We start from the raw sequence: 27,182 nt of genomic DNA, 5'->3' as shown, positions 1-27,182 counted from the left end.
TCGATTAGCTTTAGAAAAAAAAACGTACACTTGACATAACTTTAAAACTATTTCTTTTATTTGCTCTGTCACGCAGATTCGATGCTGGAACTATACATAATAATAATAATAATAATAATAATAATAATAATAATAATAATATTACAATCAGAATAAAAATAATAATAATCTGCTAGTATTCAAAATAGTTCTTAGAGCACTAAAACCGGCTGTCTAAACACATCGGCATATTTACTATCCTCTACCGACCCAGCTCTGGTGTGGGGGATTAGTGGTGCTCTCTTTTACAGGCGATTTTGATTGCTTTCCTCTTGTTTTTCCACAATGTTCTCTCTCTATCCTAATGTACAATGTTAAAGCCACAAAGAAATTGTGTGAAACATACATAATACCTAGTTGTTACGTCGATTTTTATGTTATTTTTTTAAGTTAATATCCACGCATTTGCAGGTTCAAAGAAACCTACGTGAAGTATGTCAACGAATAACGTGCACAGCACTATCGTTAAAGTATTATTCAGACTCGAATTTAGACCTAGATGCTTCTACTACCTTGCTTGCTATATGCTCGTTCATTCAATGTAATGAAGTCATACTCATTTCAATTTTGCTCAATTTCTCTATAATGACCCTGCGCATACCAACCGAATCTCTCTTTTTCTAGTGCCACTCCACAATGTATATCTATGCTATCTTTTTTTTTATCGTCCTGCAGCAGCGGACGTCTATCGGAATCGACCATTTTCTATTGGCTAGCGATATCGATGCAGTACGCATCAATGTACCTTACATGTATCGAGAGCGTAACTGCTACAAGTCGACATGTGCTGAGAGTATGTCTGATCGAATGCAACAAACAAACCGTAATTTATGCTAAAAGGACCCTCCCGGAGGTACCTCCGAAAGCAACAACAAACGCAAAACGGCTCAGCGAAACAGAGAAGGGGGAAAAAGCCGAAACAGATTCAATAATATACACAATGGCTTGGAAACGAATAATAGAATTTTTCTACAAGGAAGATAGATTACTCTCGCGATCCGGTTACGATCGTCCTACAACGAGGAACAGTATACATATGTGTTATTCACATTCGGTTTCTTTGTTGTTTAATGTAGAATTATTTCTTAAGTAATGCTAGTTTAATAAATACGAATAACTTGTCGCAGGAAAGGGAGGAGGGTTTGTGATTTTATGTTTCTATACAATCAAATAAACAATACAATTTTCACTAGCGCTCTCCAGCCCACCCAGGTGTGGAGGTGCGCCTATGGGACGCCCAGGAACGTGCGAGAGCGAAAATTTACCTACAATTCCCCACAGGTTAAACTCAAATACTGGTAATCGTTAATATTAGGGGTCGCTATTTGTAAGGATTGTGTGTGTATAGTTCTAGTATGCTGCAATCGAAATATTTCACCTATTCAGAACAAAAAACCGAGTGCGGCACAAGACGGTAAAATGAGACGATGTCCGATGGAATTGAGCGAATAATTTACTACCTCTTTCCTTGTTGTTCACAGTATGTGTGTGGCTAATAAATTAGATATCTGAGAACTATTTGACGGAAATTATTGAACAAACTAAGGGGTTCAAAAAAACATGGGGCTTGAGATTTTCATATGCCTTGGGCACATCACCTAAAGAATGGGACTGCTACAAATTTTCTATGATGGCAATTTATGTCCGAATACTTTTCTATTCATTGGAACGCGATCCGTTCCTTGTTTCCCGGGGTTCTTCTGTGAAATGCATCTATGCTCGTTCTCTTCCACACACACACATGCACACACACTTGTCATTTTTGCAATTTCGTTTTCTGAATTCACTACTAAAGTGTGATACTTTTCCGATTGTCACCAATTTGAACGAACAACGACGCACAACCGCATCCGTGGTGTGGTCGCCGTCGATCATTCCCGCAGTGCCATGCACTCCACACTTCCGCGGGTGCGTGAATAAATAAAGCTAACGAAAGGGTTTTGCGCGGCAGGAATGCCACTGGCCACTGTTGCTGCTGTGGTTACCACTTGGTGTGGCACGCTGTTGTCATCACCGCCCGCCGGTGACGCCTAAGGAACCGTTTTAGCACAAATGTCCAGCGAGAGGAAGACGAAGCCGTTGGCGATGGTACCACCGCCGCCAGGTGTTGCTCGTGGTCAGTTCCACGCTGGTAAATACGACGCCTCCAGCGACTACGCAACGAGCGTTTTTTAGAATGCTTTGCTGGGGGAGTCGGTTTGCTTTGGCTACCTTTCCGTTGGACCTGGACGCACACGAACCGTCGGCCACCATGGTGATGATGATGATGATGCTGATGAAGGCAGGTGCCGTGGAACGTCGTGCTTAATAAGAACTCCTCCGCCATGGGCAAGAAGACGTGGGTCGGTTGCGGGAACAAACGGGATGTTTCCAAATCATCACCATGCCCAGCAACAACACCACCGCCACCGGTATAATCATCGTCATCATCGTCGTCGTCGTCGTCGTCGTCATCTTCGGCTGGACCGTCATCATGTTGATCAAGCAGCTACGCGTTGGAGTAGAGATGCTCGTCCAGTGGCCGGAAACGGACCCGCTGTCGGTAGTGGTACTCTTTTAGGTACGCCTTCAGAGACTTTGGTAGCGCCAGCTCGTTGATGCCGTCGTACGTCGTGTTGCTGACGATGGCAGCCCGGCAGAGCTGCTGCAGGCTGAAGCTGAAGTTGCGATTCAGCGGGTAGGTCAGCATCGGCTCGAAGAACATCACGCAGGACGGATCCTTGTAGTGCTCGAGCAGACCGGTCACCGTCGAAGCCGTGTACACACCCGGATCGCGGGAATCGAAACTGTAAGCAAAAGAGGCGAAGGTACACGATAGAATCGATTGACTCGAAACGTGCGAGTTTGCGCACCCTTACCTGAACTTGTGATTGAACTGCTCGATCCGAGCGTGCAGCGACCGGTTGTACTTGCGGAAAGAGACGGAGAACAGGAACTCCTCCTGGGCGGAGTCGCGCAGCAGGAAGGTACCCTCCGGTTTGCCCTCGAGCAACCGCTCGGCCTCGTATCGGTCCATCTTGCCCCAGTAGAAGCTGCAGCTGGTAATCTTCTGCAGGTCCGGCACGAGACAGTGGATGAAGTCGACCTGCGAGTGTATGCGCAGCCCACCGAAGGCGGCGGCCCCAACGGCACCGGCACCTCCTCGTCCGGCAGCGGCCGCCGCTGCAGCCATGGCGGCCGCTCCAGCCGGGCAACCTCCGGCCGCGGCCGCATCGAGCGGCTGGATGAACCGGTTCGCCATCAGCAATCCCCGCTGCATCAGGTCGCGAGAGTAGAAGAATGCTATCGGATGGTTGGCGGCTGGACCGGCCGAGATTGTGCCACCGGACATGAGACGGCGCGGGTGGAAGTTTGGAGGCGCATCAACTCCCTCGCGGATTTCCAATTCGCGCTGAATTCGTGCCCGTTCGTCGCAGTCTTCCAGCGAAAAATCGTCGCTGTAAAAGTGAGAAAGAAATAAAAGTGAATAAAATTCGATTAGAACATAAGAGTCTTGTTGATTTACAAAATCGTTTCAGTTACACAATATCGAATAAAATGTTAAAACATCTATTGAGTCCTTATCTCTGTGACGATTAGTAATTTTATTCTCTTTCTCTTGGTATTCGAATCCCTGGTAAGAATTCCAATCTTTCAGGCAAATAATGACTCATTTCTCATGCTTTAAAATCACAGAAGAGTTACTAAAAGATTCGAATCATCACAATTGTCCTGTCTGATGCAAATTTTCTAAGGAATCGCTACTCTCATCACTAACTACATTACATTACTTTGCTTATTATCACGCTATCGATCGACAAGATCACAGATAGTGTTGTGCGGTATGAATCTTTTAGTGAGATTAATTCATATGAATCTTTCACCTAAGATTGATTCAAATGGATTCATGAATCTTTAGGGATTCGAATCTTCAAACCATAATGAATCTTTCATGAATCTTTCATGGACCTGTCATGAATCTCCGCGATTCATTGGCGTGGATCATGCAACCAAAACAAAAAAAAAAGTGGTCCCTTTACTGATGTTTTGCTCATCACTGTTCATCAGTTGATGTACCTTTGGGGGATTCATGAAACTCTCATCAAAAGATCCATGGATCGCTAAAACGCAAAGAAACATTCAGAGTTATGAATCTGAATTTGAAATATCAATTCAATGACGGAAGATAAAAACTACAAATGTTATTAAATTCTAGTAATTCCCATTCCCAGAAAAACTTCAATCGATTATTCATTTCAGATCAGTTACAAAGCTCACCAGTGCGCGAAAGAGAATTATATTGAATCTTATCCTTTACAAACGTTATGGCGAACGTTGAGCACACACAATGGATTATCCCATCACATTGTTTCAGGCGTAAATAATATGCTCATTTCACAACAGTATCTACACTTAATCCCCAATACGGTGCATTCACCAGGGGATTAGAGAAGCACTCTGCACTGATTCACTGAAATGCGACTGCTTTATCTGGATAATCCTGTTCATTGGAAAAGCGCATCCTTTCCTTGCTATCACAAGTCTTTTATCTTCCCTTGTCACATGGTGTCATCTGTCGACCAAAACCGATTGTCGTCCGTCGACCTTCACTTACCTAGCAAGATCGAACACTCCGGACGGGTCGGAGAGCAGTATGACGCCGTTGGGCGACGGGTGGGCTGGTAGGTTGCCGAACAGCGACGAACCACGGCCGGCCACTACACTGCCCCCGGAGACGCTCGGTCCAACCACATGGGCTGCCGGTCCGGTAGCCGAACCACCGGCGGTAGTGGCCGCCGTCGACGTGGGGAAGAAGAACGACGGGTGATGATGATGATCGGCGGCAACCAGGGCGGCTGCGGCCATCGCGTGATGATGATGATGGTGCAGATGATGGTGATGATTGTGCAGCAGCGACGAGAACGATTCGGCCGGCACCGGTAGAGACATTCCGGCGGGTTGTGGTTGCGTTGTTGCCCCACCACCAGCTCCTCCCGATGCGACGAGTGAGAGCATGTTGAGCGGGATGAACGATGGATCATCCGTTGCAGGGCTGGTTGGTAGCAGGGGACTTAACGGTCGACCCGGCGATACTGTTCCGCCCGATAGCTGCGGTGGCGGCGGTGGCGATTCACTCATCTTTCGGTAAGCCGTGCACACGCATGTATCGTCCTTTAGAGAGAGGAAGGAAAAACAACAGGATAAACCATTTAGTACGCGCTTAAAAACCAGACTAAAACACATGCTGCATAACACGAATGTACTAAGCCTCCTTGCAGATTCCACTGAACGCTATCTAATCGTTTCGCGTGGTACATTTCATCCACCAGACATTTATCCCTTCAGGTGATGCATATGCTTACCTTATCGGTTTCGCTCTTAAGAAGTTTTGCCGAAACGCTCGACGATATCAGCGAGCTTCCCCGATGGGAGGTGCTTCCGCTCGCTGATGCAATACTGTTGTTGTTGTGGCCGAGGTCACCTCCCGTTGAGGACAATACGTTGTTGGCGTTGTTACCGCCGTTGGCCACGGGGAACTTCTCACTCGTGGTCGACGATCGTGCTTTACCGCTCGGTCCGGCCGTTCCACCTCCACTGGAGCTACCGCCACCGGCCGCTCGACGTATCGTGCAGTTTAGCGAAACGCGCCAGTTAGGCTTCTTCGATTTAGTGTTACTTCCGGACGATGATGGGACAGCACTGGTACTGTTTCGATCCGCCGTCTTCTGGCCACCGGAGATCCAGTTGGTGAAGGCCGATCTCGACTGCGATGGCTCTACGGTAACGTCCGCGTTGTTGTTGTTGTTGTTGTTGCCACAACAGCAGGTACAGCTGCACGGCGGTGTCGTGGAAGAGTTTCTCGAGCGTCTGCCGGACAGCGACAGGGTGTGCAGCAGTGTGGCCGCGGCGGAAGATGAACCCGACGAGGGTGACTGCTTGCGACAGCACTGTCCACCGGGGGACGAAGCTACACTGGTGCTGGAGGAAGTTGGAACTGTCGTCGTCGTCGTCGTCGCGGTCGTCGCCGGAGTTGTTTTCGCCAGCAACCGTGTGGAAGACGATGCTGCAGCGACCGTGGTCGTGGACGTACTGTCGCTGGTCGGAGCTACCGAACCCGTCGGAGCCACGTTCGATGAAGCTGCCGCTGTTGTCTGTTTCGGGGAATTACCATCCACCACGATCTGGTCACGGCCGGCTGCAGTAACGGCGGCGGGGGCGGTGACGGTTCGGGTAGCAGCAGCAGCATCATCCTTGCCTGCGTCGGACTGCGTTGAGCTGCCAGCAGCGGCGGCAGTCAAGGATGCCACCGTACTCGGCACAGCTGCGAAGGGAGAGAAGGACAAAACGAGAGAAAGAGTAAGTGAGAGGTATTCTCGGGTAAACGACGATGCGTAGTCCTTGGCAGTCCTTTCCGAGGAGTGAGTGAGCAAGCGATTGTCGGGAGACACGAACATAATGGGACGGAGAGCAAACCGAGACGAAGCAGAGAATGCGTCCGTGGGACGAGGATGCTGTGTGTGTGTGTGTGCTTGTTTGTGTGTGCGAGAGAAATCTTATTAACCTGAAGACACTTCCAGGAAGTTTGGCTTGGCGCAAAAGCTCAAAGCCTTCGGTGACCCGGAACGGAGAACCCACCACCACCATCCCCTGTTACATGCCATCTATCTAAACAAGGCCTGTTTTTACCTTCTCGCTTTACAATTTTTAAATACAATGTGTCCTTTTTTTCTGTCACTTGGTCTTTTCTTCAAATCCTCCAAAACATGCGAAAGGTCTTCAAGGGAAACGGAGAAATGCGATCATTCGCTTCACGCGAACCACGAACATTTCCCGTACGTCGTTATAAGTTAGAGTTCCAGAATTTCCAAAAGTTTGTACGTTAAAATTGTGCCACACCAGTGTGTGATGGTTGTCGCTTAGAGTTCCAGAATTTTTGGAATTTGGTACCAACATTCTTCCACACCCTGGTAATGCATTCTACGTAATGACACGTAGACATAGATGGATTTAGGAGTAAAAACTGGAACTGACACTTTTGTTTCAAAGCCACTAGAGATTGAACCACCTTGAAGAGCGAGCATTCCGGAACGAGTTCCACAGCCGTGGGAGACACTATCCCGCATACGGGTGGCCAGGAGTAACTAGGCCAAAAGTTCATTTTATCCTGGGTGCTCAAATTCACCGAAATCAACCGATCGAACCTCTGCGTTCCGGAAATCCGTACAAAATATGATTTTCCAATCCACTTCATCGCAGAACTAAACCCACCGCTCGCCCGCTCCCAGGCGGGAGAGGGAGGAAGTTTAGCGTTAGCGCCGCAGTGACCTGGACACGAATTTGCTGTTTTCCATCCTGGCCCTGGTGGAAAAGCACCAGCTTCCCGGAACACCAAGGCTACCGGGTAAAGCGTGCGCTTATTTGCAAGTATCAATCTACGCCGCGCGGATGAACTGGAAGAGCGGACGAGGCCGGCTCTACCGGAGTTAGCATTCCCGGAACACTGCGGGATCCCTACCGGACAAAATGGCCGACGCAAACGCAGATCTTCGAGAGGACGAGGGAAACGATCGATCTTTGCCGGAAAAAGTTTGCCCAGTTCTCGGTAGGAAGCAAATATCCACCCGAAAGGAAAATAGACCGTTCTACGGAGGCGAGGCTTCTTTTCCTAGATCGAAGTGACTTTTCCAGTGCGGGGAAAAAGGTCAAAGCTGGAAGCAAATGGCCGACCAGGCGATACGCAAACCCGCGGGGCGCTGGCTGATGCCATATAAGGGTACGGCCATATCTCGTTCTCCCAAACAGCATTTCCAAGAAGACATCGAAAACGTATTATTTAGACCCAAAAATCACATTGTGACAAAACGTTCGGTTGTTGCAAATGAAGCCATGTGTTTGTATGTTTCTGAATTTGGTGCGAAAAACTCTAGACTACTGACTGACTTCATATCCTCCAGCGGATAGACAAGAGCGGACACGTGGTTGAACAGGAGGTAAAGCAAAAAAGGATCAAGTAAACTCCTAACGAGCACAGAAAAAGGATACCAGGAAGGAAAACTAATCTAACCAGCAAACAATTGCCATTGGAACGATCTCTTCCCCTCGGGTCGGGTCACATACCAGAGGCGCACCTCGCACAACACCACTCACACACACACACACACCCCTTGGGCATATTGTCCGGAGTTCGTATATTTCATCCTCCATCTCGGATTTCAATACCACGGATCTATCCTTCTCTTTCTCTCCCTCGGATTATGACTCCGTCTCGTCTAAAGCGAGCTCTCCGAGGCCCCGAGGACTCGTCCTTGTTCGTCCTCGCTTGTGCTGGTGACACGGCGACGTTCGGAAAGCTCTAAATTCAATTTACCAAACATTCGTCGTGTGGTTGTGTGCTGCACGTTGAAACACCACACCAGACCTCTGGTCCTTTCTCGGGTGTCGTTATGCGTTTTCCATTTTCCGACGGACTTTCGATGACCTAACGGAGGTTCGAAAAATTTGCATATTCCTCCCAAAATTGCAAATAGCGCACAACGTCCATTGCTTCATTAAAAAAGAGCCCGTACGCAGATTGGTCCTTCCGGGAAACGGATTTTCCAGTTAACCCGAACACATCCCATCCCGACCCGAAGGTTCCGAAAGGGACACAGCAACCACCGGTACTCCCTTCTCCGTTGACAGTCCGTAGGCAATCGGGTAAATCCAGAAGCGGAAGACAAAGAGATAATTGCCAAGCGAGGGGCAAGAAGGCAGGGCCATTACAGGCAACCGGCCGAAGGTCGTTAACTGTGTCCGTTTGATCAACACCGTGTGTACCGGTGAGGAGAGGGTGTCTTTTTCAGGGTTTCCTTCAATTCCCCCGAAAGGTCCGGCGGTCGGCAGAGTCCTTCCGAAAATCTACATAAAAAGGAAGGTCAGCTGCCGACACTCCATCCCCGATGAGGGCAAGCTCTCGGCCTTTGACAGCGTTTCGCGGAACAGGATCATTTTAATCAGCTGTGCTGTGGTGAACAGAACACGCTGGTGTCACAAACACACACATCTGCAGGCGCCTCTTGCCCTCCAGAAGGAAGGGATGTCTGCTGTCGAATCATGTCGAAACGTGTCAGGACAGGCGCAACACACATTACGTTGCCGTAACTCTGTTTGCAGAGCAACGTGCTCCGGGTTCGGGGTACCTCCTCAAGCCATGAGGCACAACGACAGTTTTTGAGACCCTCTCTCTGTGCTCTTATCGCACAGCTGCAACCTTTTTCCATCGTTCGTCGTTGCTGTACAAGGATTGGCCGCAGCTGTTTGGTTATGTCGCTTATAATTTCGGGCAGACATCGGGCGATTTGCAGCCGCCTTCGCAACTGCGCTTTGCGAGGCCGACAAAGAAAGAAACGCCCTACAAAGTCCTGAAGGGCGACAGAGCAAGGGAGCTGCTGCAAAAGAAAAATAGGTAGCGATCAGAGAAAGTGTGCCTGAGTAACCACACGTCCGCGATTCGTTGGAATAACCTAAATTGTACCGTATGCAAACATACAAAAAATGCCAACATCTGTGCGCAATCAACTCCAACTCTATCAGGAGCGTGCATGTGTGGAGATGTTTGCATGCCATGGCCAGCAAACGACGCAGTGGCCTCATATGCGACGCTCCACTTGCAGTTCATCAGTGCCTCCTCCAGACCAACGCACTTTCTGCTTGTGTGCACAAGACATTCGACCCGAGAGGATCGTAGTCAAAGCGAAGGCATCAACTTCTTACGTTGTCTTTTTTAGGGCTGCAGCAGCCGCTTTACGATCGCGACATAACGCGGCGAACCATAAACCAAAAAAAAAAAGTTCGCCAATTTCCGCGAGCCTCGATAATGGACAAAGTGGTTCAGAAGTTGTCACAGGCGGGGAACAAGGAAAGGAAGGCCTGTTGTCAAGTGATCCTTTGACCTCTTGGGATTGCCTGTATGCTGGCACGTCCGATGATCGTGATCATTTATGGATTATTCTAAAAAAAAAATAATGACGACATTGTATGGACCATTCGTATTTTTGAACTTGCATTCATGAATGAACTCAGATGAAACATTCTGCCCTTATCTACCTTACATTTGCCCTTATCGACTTATTCGATGAGAAGGAATCCCGGATTTACAACATTATGTCAATATTCTATAACCTTTATCCTTATAAACCATATGCGTAATAAGATTTCCTTGTTTGTTTATTCTTTACCAGTTATGGTTATTCTTATTTATATATCGTAAGGAAATCTTTTTTAATTTGTTTTCTAAAAACACTGCAAATATCACTATTTTCAATATCTTTTATAAAAAAGCAACTTGATCGAACAGTGAAAGACAGTTTTCGCACAAGTTGACGTAAATCGAAACCCAGGGAACCGGAACAATGTTAACGGCTTAGTTGCACCGACCTTGCTTAATTTGCTTACGTCATGGAATTACTTTTCTTACTTTTCGTCTTCGTTCTACTCGTTTGTCATCGAATGTCACAACAGCACCTTGTTATTCCATGTCCCTTCGTGATAATTAGCGTAAAACAAACTTTACCCCAAAACTATCGCCGAGAAAGTTGGTGTAAGTTTTTCAGTGGGAAGCTAGTGACAACTACATTGAATCGATCGATTCGAGCTTGAACTTGTGACAGTGACAAATGTTATCATTTAATACCTAACCAGGGGTCGGCAAAGTCTGGTCCGCAAACTGATGTTATCGGGCTCGTAATAAAAACAAAAAAACCCATCTCAATTGCTATCGGTTTGTCAGTTTTGTTTTTTTAACCAAAATGAAGATTAAAGTTATTCAACGAGTTGTTTAATAGCAGGTGACATTTTCTTATACTTTATTAGACTTTTTCTACCGCATTTGTATTATTGATCGTTCTAAACTTTCCAAGCGTCGAGAATCTCGTCAGAAAACCCGAGGACAATCACTCTTTTACTTTGCAATACTCGCAATGCTAAAAACTTATCGAAGCTGTTTTTGTCAGTTAGAGAGTACACCAGATAAACTAAGATATTTTAAAATAATTTGTGTGCAGGACTCATTTTAAGTACAATTTTGAAAAGCAATCGAAGTTAAAAAAAGTTTATCGATATTATTTGAAATGTTTTAGCCTAAATCAATGTTTATGTTACTTTACTATTTAAAAAGTTTATACTCGATTCAAAAGGGTTAAATATTACTGTGAAAACATGAGATAATCGTTTAAGTTATCCGGCCCGCGCTTTGTGGTTTTCTTTAATCGTCTGGCCCTTTTTGGAAATCGTGTACCGACCCCAGTACTAAACCATTTGGCCATCGATTACAACCATCGTCCCGGGTAAAGGGACGCCAACGAAGCCCCGAACTATGACTAGTTATTTATTTATTATTACTTTTCAATTTTATTGATTTGCTCAATTTGAACCCGACTTCAGCAATTAAGTTTGCACCAATTTGTGCCCCAAATCGGAAAGCTTGTTTTGGCTGATTAATGAATGTATCAATTGTACGAGCTTAAGTACAGTAAACGTATTGTGTCTCGTTGCCATTAGAGTGTTTTTGAACAAGTTTAGTGGGGAGGGGGGGTTGCTTGCCATTCGCACGGTTTGCTGAAAGGTGTCGGTAGTCAAATTAATTTGGCAATCGAACCCCAATTCATTTGGCACATTTTATACCGTTTCCTTTTCGTCGAACGCACGCGGGAGTTTTAAGAAACTTTCCACCATTCCGCGAAACATCGGTGATTGATCAACCCTCGGATAAACAATCTCAATCTCAAGAGAGCGGGGAAGGTAGCTTCCCAGCATTCATCGATTCCGCGAACATCTCCATCGTCGCCGTTTCGCCGGCTGCTTGCTTATTCATCCCCGCTGACGACGACGCCACCAGGCTGAACCGCAACGCGCCACAGAGAGAGAGGTCGTCACGGTCTGTACACAGTCATAAACACGTAAATCAAAGCACGAACTTGTAAACTACCGAGTTCTACCGAATAATTCATCAGCTTGCGCGCGGGGCCGCCAAAGCCGCGTCCATCAAAATATGTTGACTGATCGGGCGGGCGAGATAACGCCGTGGGCCAAGGGCAGTTCCACCGAAAAGCGAAAAGAAAGTTCACACTGATTCGCCTTTGATCGCTCTAAGGCGAAGCGAAGACGACGACTCGTTCAGTTTACTTCTCGGATATTGGCGTGATTGCACCGGAGTTGCGAAATTATCTTTCGCCGGAAAAATAACTCACTTTTCTGCCCAACTCCATCAGCCGAGTTGAATAAGAAATCCTATCTGCATCAAAAAGAATTCGAAGAATCGGTACTATTGTATGCATAATATTTGTTTCCCTCGAGTGCCTCAATTTTACGAACTCTACGATCAATACAGAGCCTTACATCATTCAGATGTTCCAAGAAACACTGAGCTCTAGAAATCTAGAAATTACTACAAAAACAAAAACATATTTCTTCATCAAGATATTCTGATGTAATTCTTGTTTTTTTTTGTTTTGCTTCGCTCTCGGAATTCAACTCTACACCCGCGCACAGGTGAAGTGAAAACTCTGATTCATCGAAAGACAAACAGCTGTACGCCGGTCTCCTGACGACGCCGAAAGGCGAACGCGCCGCTGTTTGACGCCATCGGGAGCAACAAAACGTGTGCTCGACTGAGTCACACACATGTCGGGTTCGCGCACATGGCGGTAATTCGCGAAGTCCGAAGTTCGGAGAATACTGGAGACAAAGGGATTTCCGGCAGACAACGCAGGATTTGGAGAACGCCACTTCCCAGAAGCAACGGCGCCGAATGTGTCCGAGATATTCCACATGAGTCATTTGGATCTCGCTTCTGGAACCATCATACCGTTTCCAGCGAAAGTACTCTGAACGGTCGAGACTAAAAAGTCTTGCACACCTGAGCAATGCCTGCCAAGGTAATACCAAAGCAATACTTGACAACCTCTGTTTTTCTGTCAGAATAGCTTACCTTGGCATTGCTCATGTGTGAAGTATCAGCGCAAGTTGTCGACAAGTTGACGACGACAACATTGTTTTAAATTTCATTCTATACTCGTTTTTACATTAAAAATAAACAACACCAGTTGTGTTTGAATGCGAATGGTTGTTTACGCTTGGTATACTGGTTTGTTTACCATTTCTGTACTAGGTAATATTGAATTGTCAAACATTGGCGAGGTTGCAACCAAAATTTTTTGGTTGAGCAATATTTGGTTGCAAACTTTTCCGACAGATGGCGATACCATAGAATCTGCATATTGGCAGTGAAAGTTGGCGCCAACATTGGCAATGTGTGCAAGAACTTTAAGAAGGAATGGAAGGAGAAAAATGGAGGTCCGGTTCACCATCGGAAAGGCTCTTTAACTAATTGCTGCCTGAGAACAGTATCGCTCCCCCCATTCCTCGTTTCACAAGCAGGAGGCGGGGTCAGAGGGTGTTGTTTATAGAGTAATTGAGGGGTAAATGTTATTAACGTCGCTTTCTAAGCTTCGCCCTTTCAAGAAAAACCCCACACTTGTGGATGGGCACGAGAGTGGCCGTAGATGCTTCGCGTAGGAATTCGAGTGAATTGAATCGACCCGCAGAGGGAGATTGGTCACCGAATTAATGTCGCCTAGTTCTTCAATTGTCTTTCTCCGGTGACATCTACGACATCGGGGGCTCTTGAACATCTTTTAATTGCTTCTTGTAATGCAGTGCCCTAGAACGGGTACGCCTTAGAACTCTAAAAGATCTTGGAAGATATAACCAAGGACGACCCTCATATCCGAAAGTCGATCCAACTGTACTAACCTTTCCCCGACGCATTTGTTGATGATGAGGACGATTTCCCAAAAATTGGAAATGGGCACACCATGTCCAGGAACCGTTTTTGTGTCATCGTGTGGGCATCACACGGGAACGGGAATGTTGTGAAAGGAAGTAGGTAAGGCACGTCACTAGCTGCCCTTTCGATAGTCGCAAGTCCAATTACGGGGTCGACCACCAATCACTATTTTCACCTAATTTTAGCTCAGAATGATTCACTTGTATGTCGAACCGATTCCCTCGAGAGGCTTCGATCGGTTACGAATTGCACACTGAAAGCACACACACCCAACTGTCACCCGGAGCCGCCGTAGAAGAACTGCACTAATTTGGCGAGCAATCTCCACTGATATTGTTGGCGACCCGCGAACGCGAGATAGGAAAGCGCGATGTTGGAGTGAGCGAAAGCGCGAACCGGGTGCGCGAGCTCGCTCAGAACGCGTGCGAAAGGGAAAGTGTACCAGATGTGTGGCCGTTGTAGGTGTGACGCAAGCTACGAGCGATTGCGGGGAGCCGCCACTGTGTTGCCCGTTGCCAAACAACTCCCCAGATAGCTTCCCTCTTTCGCGGAATACGAGAACACGATCGAACACGGCAGAGGGGATACACAGAACTGGTGATGAGATGAGACGTGCCTCTGGCTAGGTCCACTACTTCGATTGGAAGGACGCCCGGCTTTCTTAACGTAGAACTCGCGGGGCGCACAGACTTGAGCGTGCTTCAAAACAGACTTGTGTCTGGCTGGAGAGATCGCGGTCGACTGACTGTCGAGGGTTCGAGCCGGCTGTCTGACTGTATTAAGAGGTGACTAAGAGAATCCCCGCTGTCTCCCGCGTATCTCCCTCCCCCTCCCCGGAGATGCCGGGCCGACCGTCGACAACGTTTATCAGTGACGCTCTCGCCCGTTGCGAGTCCATTCATGTTCGACGCGACCTGCATATCGCGTGGCAGATGCAAACGAAGACAGACCCTCCTCGCGTGGGGCGTGGAACCACGCAGCACGCGGTGGGGTGAGTCAATTGTGTGAGTTATTCGAATCAGAAATAAACCCAACAACACATGCGTGGCAGAAGCCCCCTGGCAACTCAAGTGGAACTCCTCAAGGGGGACACGCGAGGGGCAACTGCAAAGTGTAAAAATCCAGAAGATGCTACAATTCGCAACAAAAAAAAAACAGTCTCACACACGTCGTGTGGGGTAGTAGCACATCTCCCATTTGCAAGAAGGCGACGCACAAACACACACAAACACACACATTAAAATGCCATCCTCTGACAAGAATGATCCTGTTCGATCGCGATCGCGAGTTGTTTACAAAACACACATATACAAACAAAAAGAGTAAACTAACCCATCTTGATGCACCCTTTCCTGGGACAATCCTCGAACCATCCTTGGCCTCGCCAGTGGATGGGAAAGACCATGGAAACATGCCTTCAATTTATAAACATAAACATCTTCGTCGCCCCATGCAAAAACTTCCGCTCTAATCAACGTTCTACTTGGCTCCAGGCAGGGGTGTTCGCACAGGTTCGCGCATGAAACTTGGCCTGCGACCGAAGGAGAACTTGCGTGGAGTTGCAGAATAGAAGAGGCAGAGAAGCAACCCGTAATCTTACGAGCCGGTCGACTTCGCAGCTACTAAGAACGCTCAGGCCGGCTACAATGTAGATCATCGCGACCATCGATCTACAGAGGGGTGGCCTTTCCACTGATCCTTAGCCACATTCTGACAGACGGATGTTGTTGTTAATTCCACTCCGTGTGGCTATCAATTCCAACTGGAGATACGCACGATGCACAGACAAAAAGCCCTTGTTCGGACGTTCGGGGAGCTCTCTCTCCCCACCTCAATGAACGTCAGCTGTAGGTCAAGCAAGGCACCGGAAGTGGCCTAAAAGAGGGCAAATGAGGCCCAAACCAGAATCAGCGCTATCGGGCGGTGTCTGGTAGCACCAGAATGTGTCAACATCTGTGCCAATATTTGCGAAATCTTCAACTGGGAAAGCAAAAACATATGCATGCATACATCATTCGTTCTTAGTTTTGATTCGTTATTTTGTGAGATGAGAATATTTACCATTTTACTTCGAAGCATGATGCAATCTACCGAGTGTGTTGCCAAATCATCGCATCGCACACTTTTATTGCTCATTTCTTTCGTATTAATTTCGGGCAGAATCGGGCAAACAACAGGAAATACCACACACACATGGTATGTTTGAAAAATGCCATTTGTGTCGATTCCGGTGCATACTGCAACCACCAAACCAACCCTCTTTTGCTGCTTCAATGACCTACACATTCATTCCACGCCGATCATAAGCAACTGGAACTCGGAGCTGACAGGCGCGGATCTGGGAAATCCGATAATCTATAGACTTCTTCCCGATGCAATCTGGGTGGGGTAGTCATATACAAAAAAGAAAAGCATGTTAAAGTTAGTTACATGGTTATTAGTACCGACTCTTTCTGTGTACGCACTCAATTGGGCATTGATTGCTCACCGTTTTGCGATACGCTTATCAGCAAAACGATAAAACATTTTTCGAACACAAAACTGGGAATACCCAAAGGAGTTCAAACAGTTCAAACAGTTCAAACAGGTCTAGGCAACGTTGATCTTTCATCAAATTGTTCATGGTAGATTATAACCATATATGCATAGTTTGTAAGATGCAGTAAAAGGGTGAGGTAAAATCCACCGGCACTACGCCATTTAAATCCAATCAAAGCAATAGAATATGCCCATTGGCGTGTCTAATACATCCTATGTGAACTTAACAGCTTTACAAAAAGATTTTAAAAGAGAAAATAAGATAAATAAAATTAAGGCTGAAACCGTACAACCGATTTCCCTATAATACTTTAAGCCTAAAAACAAGAGTTAAAATAAAATATTGCCATCATCCATTCAAAAAGTACCTCGATGTGTTACCTAACGAATACTGAACAGGATTGGCTTCATAATCCTTGCATTGTAGTTGTGGTAGACAAAAATCAAAACATCTTCACTCGGAGGCAATATGCACAGAGGGCTATGTTGAACCGAATGTACTGCTGTAAATTTAGAGAGTTCCAAATTTGTGCAGTATGAGACTGGTTCAGCAAAATTAACTCAAGGTTGTACCGTATTCTGCATCCACAAATAATTATTGATGTTCTGATATTGATACACCAGCATTTCAACATATGATATAAAACGCATTAAAGCAAATCCAATTTTTATTTCGGGTTGGAAGCACCTTTAACTAGATTTCTTGACATGTTCTACCTTGTGTTGAAATTGTTGATACTCAAAAAATATCGACTCTCGACGAAAACATTTCGACAAATAATTAGCTGTAATTAAAACCCCCTTTAACTCCTTATTTGGGCCATTTTGTGAATACATCTAAGAGTTTTAATGACAAGTTTTCCACTCAAGGAGTGGCATATTGCCTCACATTACCTTATTAGGATTGTCAATGGCAATGCCACTTGTTACTAGGTCTCAACCATGATCGATATCCGACTTCTTCGGAAAAAAACTATTTCCGGTTGCTTATCACCAAACACGAAATTAGTTTTCGGAGCTTCACTACAACCAATAAAGGCAAGCAAGAACATTGCCTCACAAGTTCTTATCGCTCGCGCTCCGATTGGGTAACCATTTATCGCGCGCCCTCCGATGGAACCAGTTCGTACAACCTAAGTTCATTACTCATCTGTTCCGTTTACTCACAACCCTCCCTAGGCTCGTAGTTTTAATAGTACTAGGTAGCGACACGTATTTCACCGTGCCCTTGGTCCCACCATTGCAATCTCCTTCACTCACGTCTTATCACAAACTCCCGGAGTTCATTCATAAAAATGCTTGCTCAATGAATCTGGCCCCGTTTGGGAGATGGTTTTATGAATGCAAAGAGGTAGTGGGAATGACGAAGGGCCGGGAGAGGAGATGGGGTATATGGCCGCTGGTGCTTGGAGTACGGCGAACGTACGCACTGCAGAACGTTGATAAGAAAACGCACGACATAAACCATTCGAGGGCCAGGAAAAAAAAACCCTCATGAAGACATTATCAGAACCCGGAGCAATTGCCGGAGCCTCTAGCGTCTTCAACTCCAATTTCTAGACATCGGAGTTAGGGGACACCAATAAGCTGTGTGGAGCAACAAGGGGGTTGGGGGTCTTATTTAGGAACCGCTCAATTATCATATTGAACGCTTTAATTCAATCAAAATCAGGCTTCTTCTATTCCGGCCGACGATAATCGCTTCTGCCCCTTTGGACGCAAGAGAGCAAGCGGACAATTGAATCCGACGCGGTTCGTTACGGTAATCGGATCTCGGGAACGAAGTGGCAAAGATTGTCCCTATCCGGAGGTCTCAACGGAGGTTGAATCCCATCCCGACTTTCCTCTGTCTCACGGCTTGTAAGGAGGTACCAATCCAATTGAAGTTCGTCTTCCTCCGTGCAGAGACTTTGACAAATCAAAATTAATGACAAATTAAGAAACAACACACTGCTTCTTTCTGCCGGCGGTGTTGAGTGGTCTGATTTCCGTCAAATGTCTTAGTGGACCACTGGAATGTTTAGCCAAAGTGGCGAAAGCATCTCTCGATGTTCGGGTAGAAGGAAACCAAACACTTTCCAAAGGTTCTTTTACTGAGTTCTTTTACAGAAAATAACTTCTATTCGATCAATAATTGAAATTGAGGATCAGACACGATCGATCAGATTAAGCACTCCATTAAAGTTGCTCTCATATATCATCTGCAATAGGTTAATATTGATGTTTCAATTCAGAACATAATAAAAACGATGATCTATGTAATGTTTGGCAGCCGCCCAATACAACCAAGCATTTGAAATTCGTTAACCGATCACGAAGGACGCATATCGTTAGACAAGTCCGAGTTCACGACTATCTAATGCATAACTATGCCGAACCGTATAACCCATGACTCTACACCAGGATAGGATATCATTTCTACCCTTGAACGTACGCCAGAAATGCCTACACAGTGCAAACACCGTTCGGTTGGAAGGAAATTCCAACCGGATGGAGGTGGTAATCGGACAACACACCACACACCCCGTTAGCTCCGGTTAGTGGACGGTGAAGCCGTCCGACGCTAGCTGGAGCGGAAACTTGAGTCCGAGAACACTTCAAAGAGTTAACCTGTAACACAATTCGTTTTTCAGCACATTGGGGTAGGGGGGCGTAAAGCGGACCTAAAATGTCCATTACCAATGGTGCAACAGAACATGCACAGGGTGACGTATAGGGGTAAGGCGGCGGAGGGAGGCGGTTGGGTCCTCCGTAGGTTGATCCTACTCTTTCAGTACCTCCTGGCTTCAGGTTGGAGTGTGTTCGCTTGTGCTGATAACGGGTAACACTTTCCCAGAATTGACTCACCTTTCTGGGCGGGTTCCGGGGAAGACCTAAGAGAGCTCATAGTTTCGCCCCATGGTACCCCGCTCCTCATACTGACTCCTTTTCCGTCTACGTGGGACGTCGCACCAAAAAGTGTGCACACATCAACCACATCATGTCTGGATCCGATGTACCACAAAAGCAAACATACACCACACCCCGGCTCCAGCCCGATCCTTCCAAGCCACAAGACGTACCCCCCCTCTTCTCTTAACTCCAAGCAGCGACTTTGTACATTATATTCCCGTGGTTTGATTTCCAAGAATTCGTTGCAAGCTAACGTCATAACAGCAGCGTGTAGTCTAAATATCCGGAATGCGAACCCGGTGCGCTCGAGCGAACTTTACGCGATACCAGCCAGAGAACCACCTGCGTCTCACCCAAGGTATGCAACCCCTCCCCCTTCACTATACCAGCACCGCAATATCTCTATTCTGCGAAAAACGTCGCAAATTTCATTCTACCGTTAGCAACTGTGTATTACCACTACTTGACCGACCATTGGTTCCACCAATTCTTTGTTCCTCCACCGTGAACCGTGATGGGCGACGAGCGCGTGGAAAACTCGATTCCAGGAAAACGGCCGATAACACAAAGTCCGACGGTCTAAGTAGAAAACCTAAGAGCAGGCAAACGGTGCCAATCAACTGCGTGTGTCATGTTATTGGCAAAGCGAGCAGGCGAGCAAAGGACCGTAAGTGCGCCAAGGTCCGGGATATTTTTGTTAGAAACTGTTGTGTTGTTGTTGAATTGCTTGTTTCACCAACCAAATGGAAGACGACATTCAGAGCACGGGAAAAAGCCATAACCTATCAATCAATGTACGGCTGGTAATTGAAAAGTTCACAGAAAACACAAGGGCCTGCCCCGGGGCACACACACACGTGCAGCAAATTCCAACGAACATCTTGACACCTCAGTGTTTCTCGGAATAGAAAGCACGAGAAGTCGTGTGCATTTGATACTGCATCCGGTTCCCAGCTATAAACCTCCCCCGATGGTAGTAGATTCCTTTTCCAATAATTCCGCTGATCCTTCCTTTCAACGCTGGAATCAAGAGAGCACGTCAGCGAGGCGAACAGGATCAGACACAACCTCTCCGGGGGACGCTGAAGACAACCTTAATTCTGGTGAAAAATTACCACCCATTTCACCGGGACATCAAACGCCAATGCACATTTCTCACACCTCGGCGAACCCCCTTGCATCGTGTGTTGTGCGCTGCTAATGGAAAATCATTTAGCCTCTCTTCTCTCGTTAGCTTCCAGTGACATCCTTTGAGGAACGGCTTTGAGTGGTTCGAGGAAGATGACGCTGGTCGGAGCGAAGTGCATTCTCCGCATCACCGGAAGAAGGCTAACCGGTAGAAATGGGATGCCACGGAGACCAAGGGGAATGTGTTTCATCGAATGGTATTGCACAGCATCCCACGGGAACCGATGGCAGTCTGTATATTCCCACCACCACCATGGACAACGCTGCCGCTGTTAGCTATTGGCTTTTATTTTATTTCTCTTACGCGGAAGGTTACCATTTTCCTTTCTACTTTCCCGGAAGAGAGAGAGCGGAAAACCCATTTTGCCCGCCGGAATGGAATGGAAATTCGCCCATCTGCGCCGTTCCGCGAGATCAAAGCCGGGGGTTGTCGTTCAGCCGAAGGGACCGAGCGAACACGAGAACGCCCCCACAGCGTCGCCCGCCACTATATTGCCAAGAAAATGACGATAGTCGCCGGGTGGGCGGCGGTTGACGGACGCAAGATTGTTCGCGTAATTGAATTCACAATTTTCCATTCTCCTTTGATACGATCAACGGTGTGGAGCCTTTCCGGGACACCGCGTTTCGCGTAGTTTTCAGATAAGGCAAAGGTACCGAAGGAGCACAGCGCAATGGCGAGAGAGGGGGTGGCGGGAAGGGCAACCCCACGCAAGGTCGTTCATGCAGAGGATGAAAAATGTTCAAAGAAAACTGTTTCCAAAGCAAGCTTTCTTGTTACCTTTCGACGAGACGGGGACTTACTGCTTACTTTGCCTTGCAATAGTTCTGATACTTTCAAACAGTGTAGTATTTCCGTAGAAGAAATCGAAAACCATTTATATTTTCTAGAAAATATTGTGTCAAAGTGTCGGAATCGATGCTAAAGAATAACTTCACATATGGAAAAAGATTTATAACAGACTGAATTATAAAATTTCAGCTTTACACCGAGCTAGCGGAATGATGAAGTGGTACATCCACAAATTATAAACGCCAAAAGATAGTCAACAAATGTATTAAAAAGTAATAGTTTATGGATTAAAAAATCTTCAAAAATAGTGAAGTTATAGTGTTTTCAAAAATACTGGTCAAAATTACCACTAAAAAGCATTCGGGCAAGATTCCAAAGCAATGTATTCTAGTGTTAAGTCGCTATTTAAAGAACTCATAACATATATGTAGACATAACATAGGATAGACGAAAATAAGCCCCCTGTAAAATCAAGTCGACGACTTTCACGGGAAACTACCGCTAAAATCCTACAGTCCAATGTCAAAACCCTTGCATATATGGGGAACCAGCAGGTTGCATCATCGCCAAGCTCGCGGTGGTCTTGTCCCGTAAATGGTCGGCAAGAGAACGACACCGAACCAAGGCGGTATGTATGCAGTTTGTCCTACTATAGCAGCGGTAGACATCATTCCGCGCGTAGCGGGTTCGAAAAACCGGATAAAAGGAGGCATCAGCGGTGCGGTAACACCGGGAGGCAGACCATGCACGAATGGTGATAAATGTGGTCGTCGGCTTCGGTACGGTGCAAAGTTGGCGCATGACCATGTCAAATAACTTCCCACGATCACTGAGACGCTAAGAGATCGGTTCCAAGGAGCGGTGTTGGTTGCAAAAACCTCGCCGTCAGTTGATCCCTTTTGCCAACCTACCTTTAGTGCTGCCGGTGGCCGATTCGGTCGAGGGCGGAGTGACATCTGACGCAGGTGGTGGAGGTGACATTCTTGATCCGGCCGTCTGCTGCTGCTGATTGGCCGTGTTGAGAATTTTTTCCTCCACCTCGCCAACGTTTCCATTGTAGACGGCGGTAGTGGCGGTGGCAGCGGCGGCGGTAGCGTTTGTTCCCACACCTGTCCCGGTGGTGGTGGTGTTGACCAGACCGATCGACGATCCCGACCCACCATTCGCTGCCATTGCCATCGCGCAGCACGTCGGACACTCGCCGACGGTGCGCGGATGTTCGCCGGTAGTGTCCACCGTGGGCTGTGGACTGTGATTGTTGTTGGGCGTTCGTGGCCCCAGCTCCAGACCCTCCAGTTTGTCCTTCAGATCGATATCCATGAAGGGCGTCGCGGGAGAGATTAGGGCTGATGATGATGATGGTGCAACAACGGGTCCGCCGCTGGCGGTAGCGCGATTGGCCAGCGATGACGGTGAAAGACCGTACACCGATTCGCTACCGGTCGGCGGGACGGTCGGGTTCCATTGGCGCAGCACCTGGTGTCTCCAGTCGGGTGTGTTGGACCCACCGGTGGCCAATTCGGACGCGAGTTCCGGCTGCGCCACATCCATCGGTCCATGGTGATGGTGATGATGGTTGTGCAGGAAATGCATCAGATGGTGGTTGTGGTGATGATGGTGGTGATGATGATGATGGTGACGCAGACGGTTCAGCAGCTGCTGGGCAAGGGAATCACCACCACCGCCAGCGGTGAGCATAAAGTTGCCGAACGATTGCGACCGGGCAGGGGACGCCACACCGCTGCTGTTGCTGCTGACGGCGGTTGTCAGATTGGAAGACCACATCGTCAGCGAGGAAGCTGCCGATGGCATCGAAGCGGACGTTGCCGCCGCCAGCGATGACGTGGTGGTTGGTGTCGGCCCACCCGGCATCGTCAGGACCACCGTCGGGCCACTGTCGGCCAAACGGAGCTCGTTGCTGTTGTTGTTGTTGTTCAACCGATTGTCGATCGTGGCGCTGCTGGGCGTACCGATCAGTATCGGTGTGGCGTTGCAATTGCATTTGCTCTTCTTGATCGTCGGAATCGGGCCAGAAGCAACGATCGGGTGTGTGGTTGTGTTGCTTGCCGCTGTCACCGACATTGCTGTCGTCGTCGGTGTGAATTGCCCTCCGGAGGGACCGCTGCAATTACCATTCTCAAAGCATCCACATCGGGGTGGCGCCATCGTCAGCAACTCCGCGCCAACGGTCGAAGCTGGGATGGTAGGTGTTGGTGTCACTGTTGAAACTTCCACGGACTCATCGACATCGCCGGTAGCTGCAGTAGCACCTGCTCCCACCGTGTCACCATCACCGTTGGTTGGACAGTCCTCCATCGGTGACGTCTCGTTCGGTTCCATTTTCAGCATGCAAATCGTAATGGTTGTTACGGAACCTGCACCTCCTGCTCCTTCTCCTCTGTCTTCTCCCACCGTACCGTTATGGTTGTTGGCGCAGCGACGCCCGTCACTTTCGGTCACGTTTACCGGCGAGTCACTCGCGGCGACATCAGCTGCTACTACTACCACGTCCCCGTTGCAACCGACTCCCGTGCCGTTTGCCCGCTGTTCCTCAGGAGGGGTCGTCGTTCGTGCGCCCCGTTTGGACGACTTCTTGTCCTTTCGCTGTTTCCGCTTTTCCGTCGTCTGCTGTGCTTGCTGCTGTTTCTGCTCTCGCTGCTGGCGGCTTTGCTTGCCCCCCATGAGTGTCCCGCCGTATCGTGTCCGGCCGTCCGTTTACGACTGCCAATGGTTACTAGCGGTGCCTACTTGCTGCGGCCTCGGTAATCTCTCTACGACTGTACGCATTTGGCAATGTTTTGGCTAAACCTACTTCGGCATCCAATCCGACGTTTCTGTCTGCTTCAGACACGTTTGAAGTGTGTTTCCCCAAAGATACCGCCAGCTTTCACGTACGTTTCTTCAAACCGATAATTCACCAAACCGCGCGTAACGTTCAGGCACTCCTCTCCTTCTCACGTCCGTCAGTTATCCTCCGCTGGTGTCCTTGGATAGGCCGACGCGACACTCGCGATGGTTAGCCTGGCCTCAATGGTGATTCCTGGAAGAGATTAAAGTTTATTAGATTTTCTTCGAAATTAGGACGGCCACGAGCGGGTGGTGCGATGTTAGTAGTTAATGTTCGTCATTGGAAATTTATTGCTAGAGCGTTTATGATTGTCAATGCTAAGTAAAATTGATCCATTCGCGAACGTTCGCAGTTCCCATATTGTGGGTTCTTGTAAGCTTTCGCTTTATGTTACACGAGTATTTAATTACTCTAGTTTACTGTTGTGCCCTAGGAATGTTTTAGCGAGATTCATTCATATGAATGTTACACCTAAGATTAATTCAGATGGACTCACGAATCTTGTGGGATTCGAATCGAAAAGGTTGATGAATCTTTCGTAACCTTAATGAATCTTAACGAATCTGTCATCGAATCAAATTTTTCTTTTTTTTCTTTCATATTTCACGAATCCCCATGATTCTTCCATTGCGTAGATCATGCGACCAAAAACCCTCTGCTCATTTTTTTCTCGTCACTTTTCGGCAGTTGGTGGATCTTTGGGGATTCATGAACCTCTAAAACGCAAAGAATCATTCAGAGTCATGAATCTAAATCTGAATTACACAACTCTATTCTAGTTCTATTGCGGTTATCCTTAATAGCCACAATATCTTTCCACAGATATTAGCACTGTGTTATTGTTCGCTTCACTAAAGCCACAAACTATTCCAAAAACCAACCATGGACTGATTTCTGAAAAGTAATCACTTTCCTAAACTAAAATCCTGTGTTATCTACAAAACCATTCGTAGCAACGCTCCGTTCCGTACCACGACGTGTAGTAGCCCTTCAGTTAGCGTAGTGTTACGAAACTGAAAACCCTTCGGTACCGGTGGGGACGATAAACTGGGCCACACGCAAACGGCACACAACATGTAGCACACACACACATCTATACCGACTTCTACGTGCGCTTTAGCTTAGTTTCATTGGTGGAGATGGGATCTTTACCGGGATGGTGCGCTAGAAACCTTTTGCCCTTGAGACGGAGGCGGAGAGACAGACAACGGTGGCCTACAGGAGAGGCATACTTTAACATACTTTAGTGTGTGCATCGATGGATTGATTAAGGGAAAACTAGGCCCGACTAACCCAATTGTTTGGACGGCATCCAAAAAGGTAGAGGAATCTGCATAAAGACATAGAATTCTATTTGGTTATCGCCTAGAACGAACCCGAAAAACACACCTCTTTTGGGTTTTGGTAGAATCTGAGCCCCCGAATCGATAAGCGATTTCATCGGATTAGGGATATTGTTGGCAATTTGTAATGTAAAGTAATGACTAAACAGCCAACGCATTGGAATCAAAACTTCCCGACGCCGGCCTTTGACGAGTTAGTTTATCTATTACCATCTGCGGTCTCTATGCTGATGATGAGGTTCATCGTGGCCTTCACCGACGTCGTGTAGTCGCCGGTAGAGACCGCCACCCAGCAAACAACGATTCCCGTCGATCCGTCTAGCCACCGTCCGGTCTCAATTAGGCTACCGCAACTACATCATGCTGGCACTCCTACGAAAATAACCTACTTTCGTGCAGTGGAGTAGTGCACGCCCTTTCGAGGCCGCCAATGTTTACGGTCGGAGCGACGGGGAAAATACCCAACCCCAACATTCTACCTTGCACACACTGAGTACACTCCCGCGCTCTTCCTTCCATTTGTCCATCTTCTACGCTAGTCGATAAACTTTCAATGCCAAAGCGTTTCCACTAGGCAACCACACCAACAACTCCTCGGACCAGAGAAAGAGAGAAAATAAAATGGCAGCAAATAAACAAACGTGTGGCTAGTGCATCGATCGGTCGGCCACTAGCAATTTGTAGACACTGTTGTGTCACGCGGCGGCCGTGAGGTTTATTTTTCGCACACTGAAAATGGGACGACGTGGAGAAAGATGTGCACGTGACATGCGGCAGACATCATCATCTCGAGAACTCTTGCAGCCCAAGATTCCTACGGCATCGAAACGGGTTTCTGTGTGTACATTTTACTTGAATGAACGTTGAATCTACTAGAAAGCAGTTTTAGTTCTAGAACCCCGGCTGGGATGTCATCCTCGGAAACAGACAGACGTCACCTAACACGTACAGTTCGATGGAAATCGGCGAAAAACGAATGTTGCACGATTCGCAGATTAGCATGGGCATCGTTTATTTACCTTGTGTCCAGTGACCATCTCTCCATCCATCGATCGGGTGTGAAATACGCACACTTTCCCAGGAATTCGGTCGGCAATAAGCGATGAGTTCGAGGAACGTGGTATGCACATTAATATATTCGATCAAAGGGTGTAATCATGCTGGGATTTTCGCGGAACCGTAACGCTCGATGACCAAAAGGGTGGAAGAGGATTCTGAAGAAATCCGCGCCATATCGAAAATGACTTCTTGGGAAGCCGGTGTTAATCTCTCGTCGTGGCAACAACGACAGCACCAGGTGTGGACTGATTAATCACGAGAGTAAAGGCCAGAAGAGGCTGGTATTAAATATTGTTTTTATTTTGCTTTTACTTCGGTTCAGTGCACCCGACGACTTTCACCTGAAAATGATAATTTAATTTTCGCCCGCACACATTTCTTCTGGTTCCATTGACGAACTGGTTATTTGGTGACTCCCCCAACACAAACTCCATATACCATTCGGTCCATTTTCTGCCACTAAACACTTACTGATGGTGACATATCATTGAAATAGCTTATTAGATTTTGTTTCTAACACATCTGAATTTGTCTCTAACTTATTAGATTTTGTCTCGTGTCTCGTGTTTCAACTTTGTGTTTACCTTAAAATTTGACTATTTACAATAATTGTAAATATGAATATAATTGATTGTGGTATATCTCCGAATTCACCGATTCGGTGCGGATTCTAAAATG

At 47.2% G+C, this 27,182-nt stretch overlaps 1 protein-coding gene across 1 annotated transcript; it reads right to left on the bottom strand.

Moving 5' to 3' along the window:
- Positions 1-2,527: 2,527 nt before the first annotated feature.
- Positions 2,528-24,182, bottom strand: LOC131285409 (mucin-19). Its single transcript, XM_058314264.1, has 5 exons — positions 22,166-24,182; positions 5,382-6,340; positions 4,634-5,190; positions 2,898-3,476; positions 2,528-2,825 (listed from the first exon to the last, which is right to left on the bottom strand). The coding sequence occupies exons 1-5, from the start codon at positions 23,934-23,936 to the stop codon at positions 2,528-2,530; spliced, it is 4,164 nt and encodes a 1,387-aa protein (XP_058170247.1). The 5' UTR covers positions 23,937-24,182.
- Between the last annotated feature and the right edge of the window lie 3,000 nt (positions 24,183-27,182).

The sequence above is a fragment of the Anopheles ziemanni genome, chromosome 3 (genome assembly GCF_943734765.1).
Source record: "Anopheles ziemanni chromosome 3, idAnoZiCoDA_A2_x.2, whole genome shotgun sequence".
Taxonomy (NCBI): domain Eukaryota; kingdom Metazoa; phylum Arthropoda; class Insecta; order Diptera; family Culicidae; genus Anopheles; species Anopheles ziemanni.
Note: the sequence above shows the minus strand (reverse complement) of the source record. Positions and strands in the feature narration are given on the sequence as shown.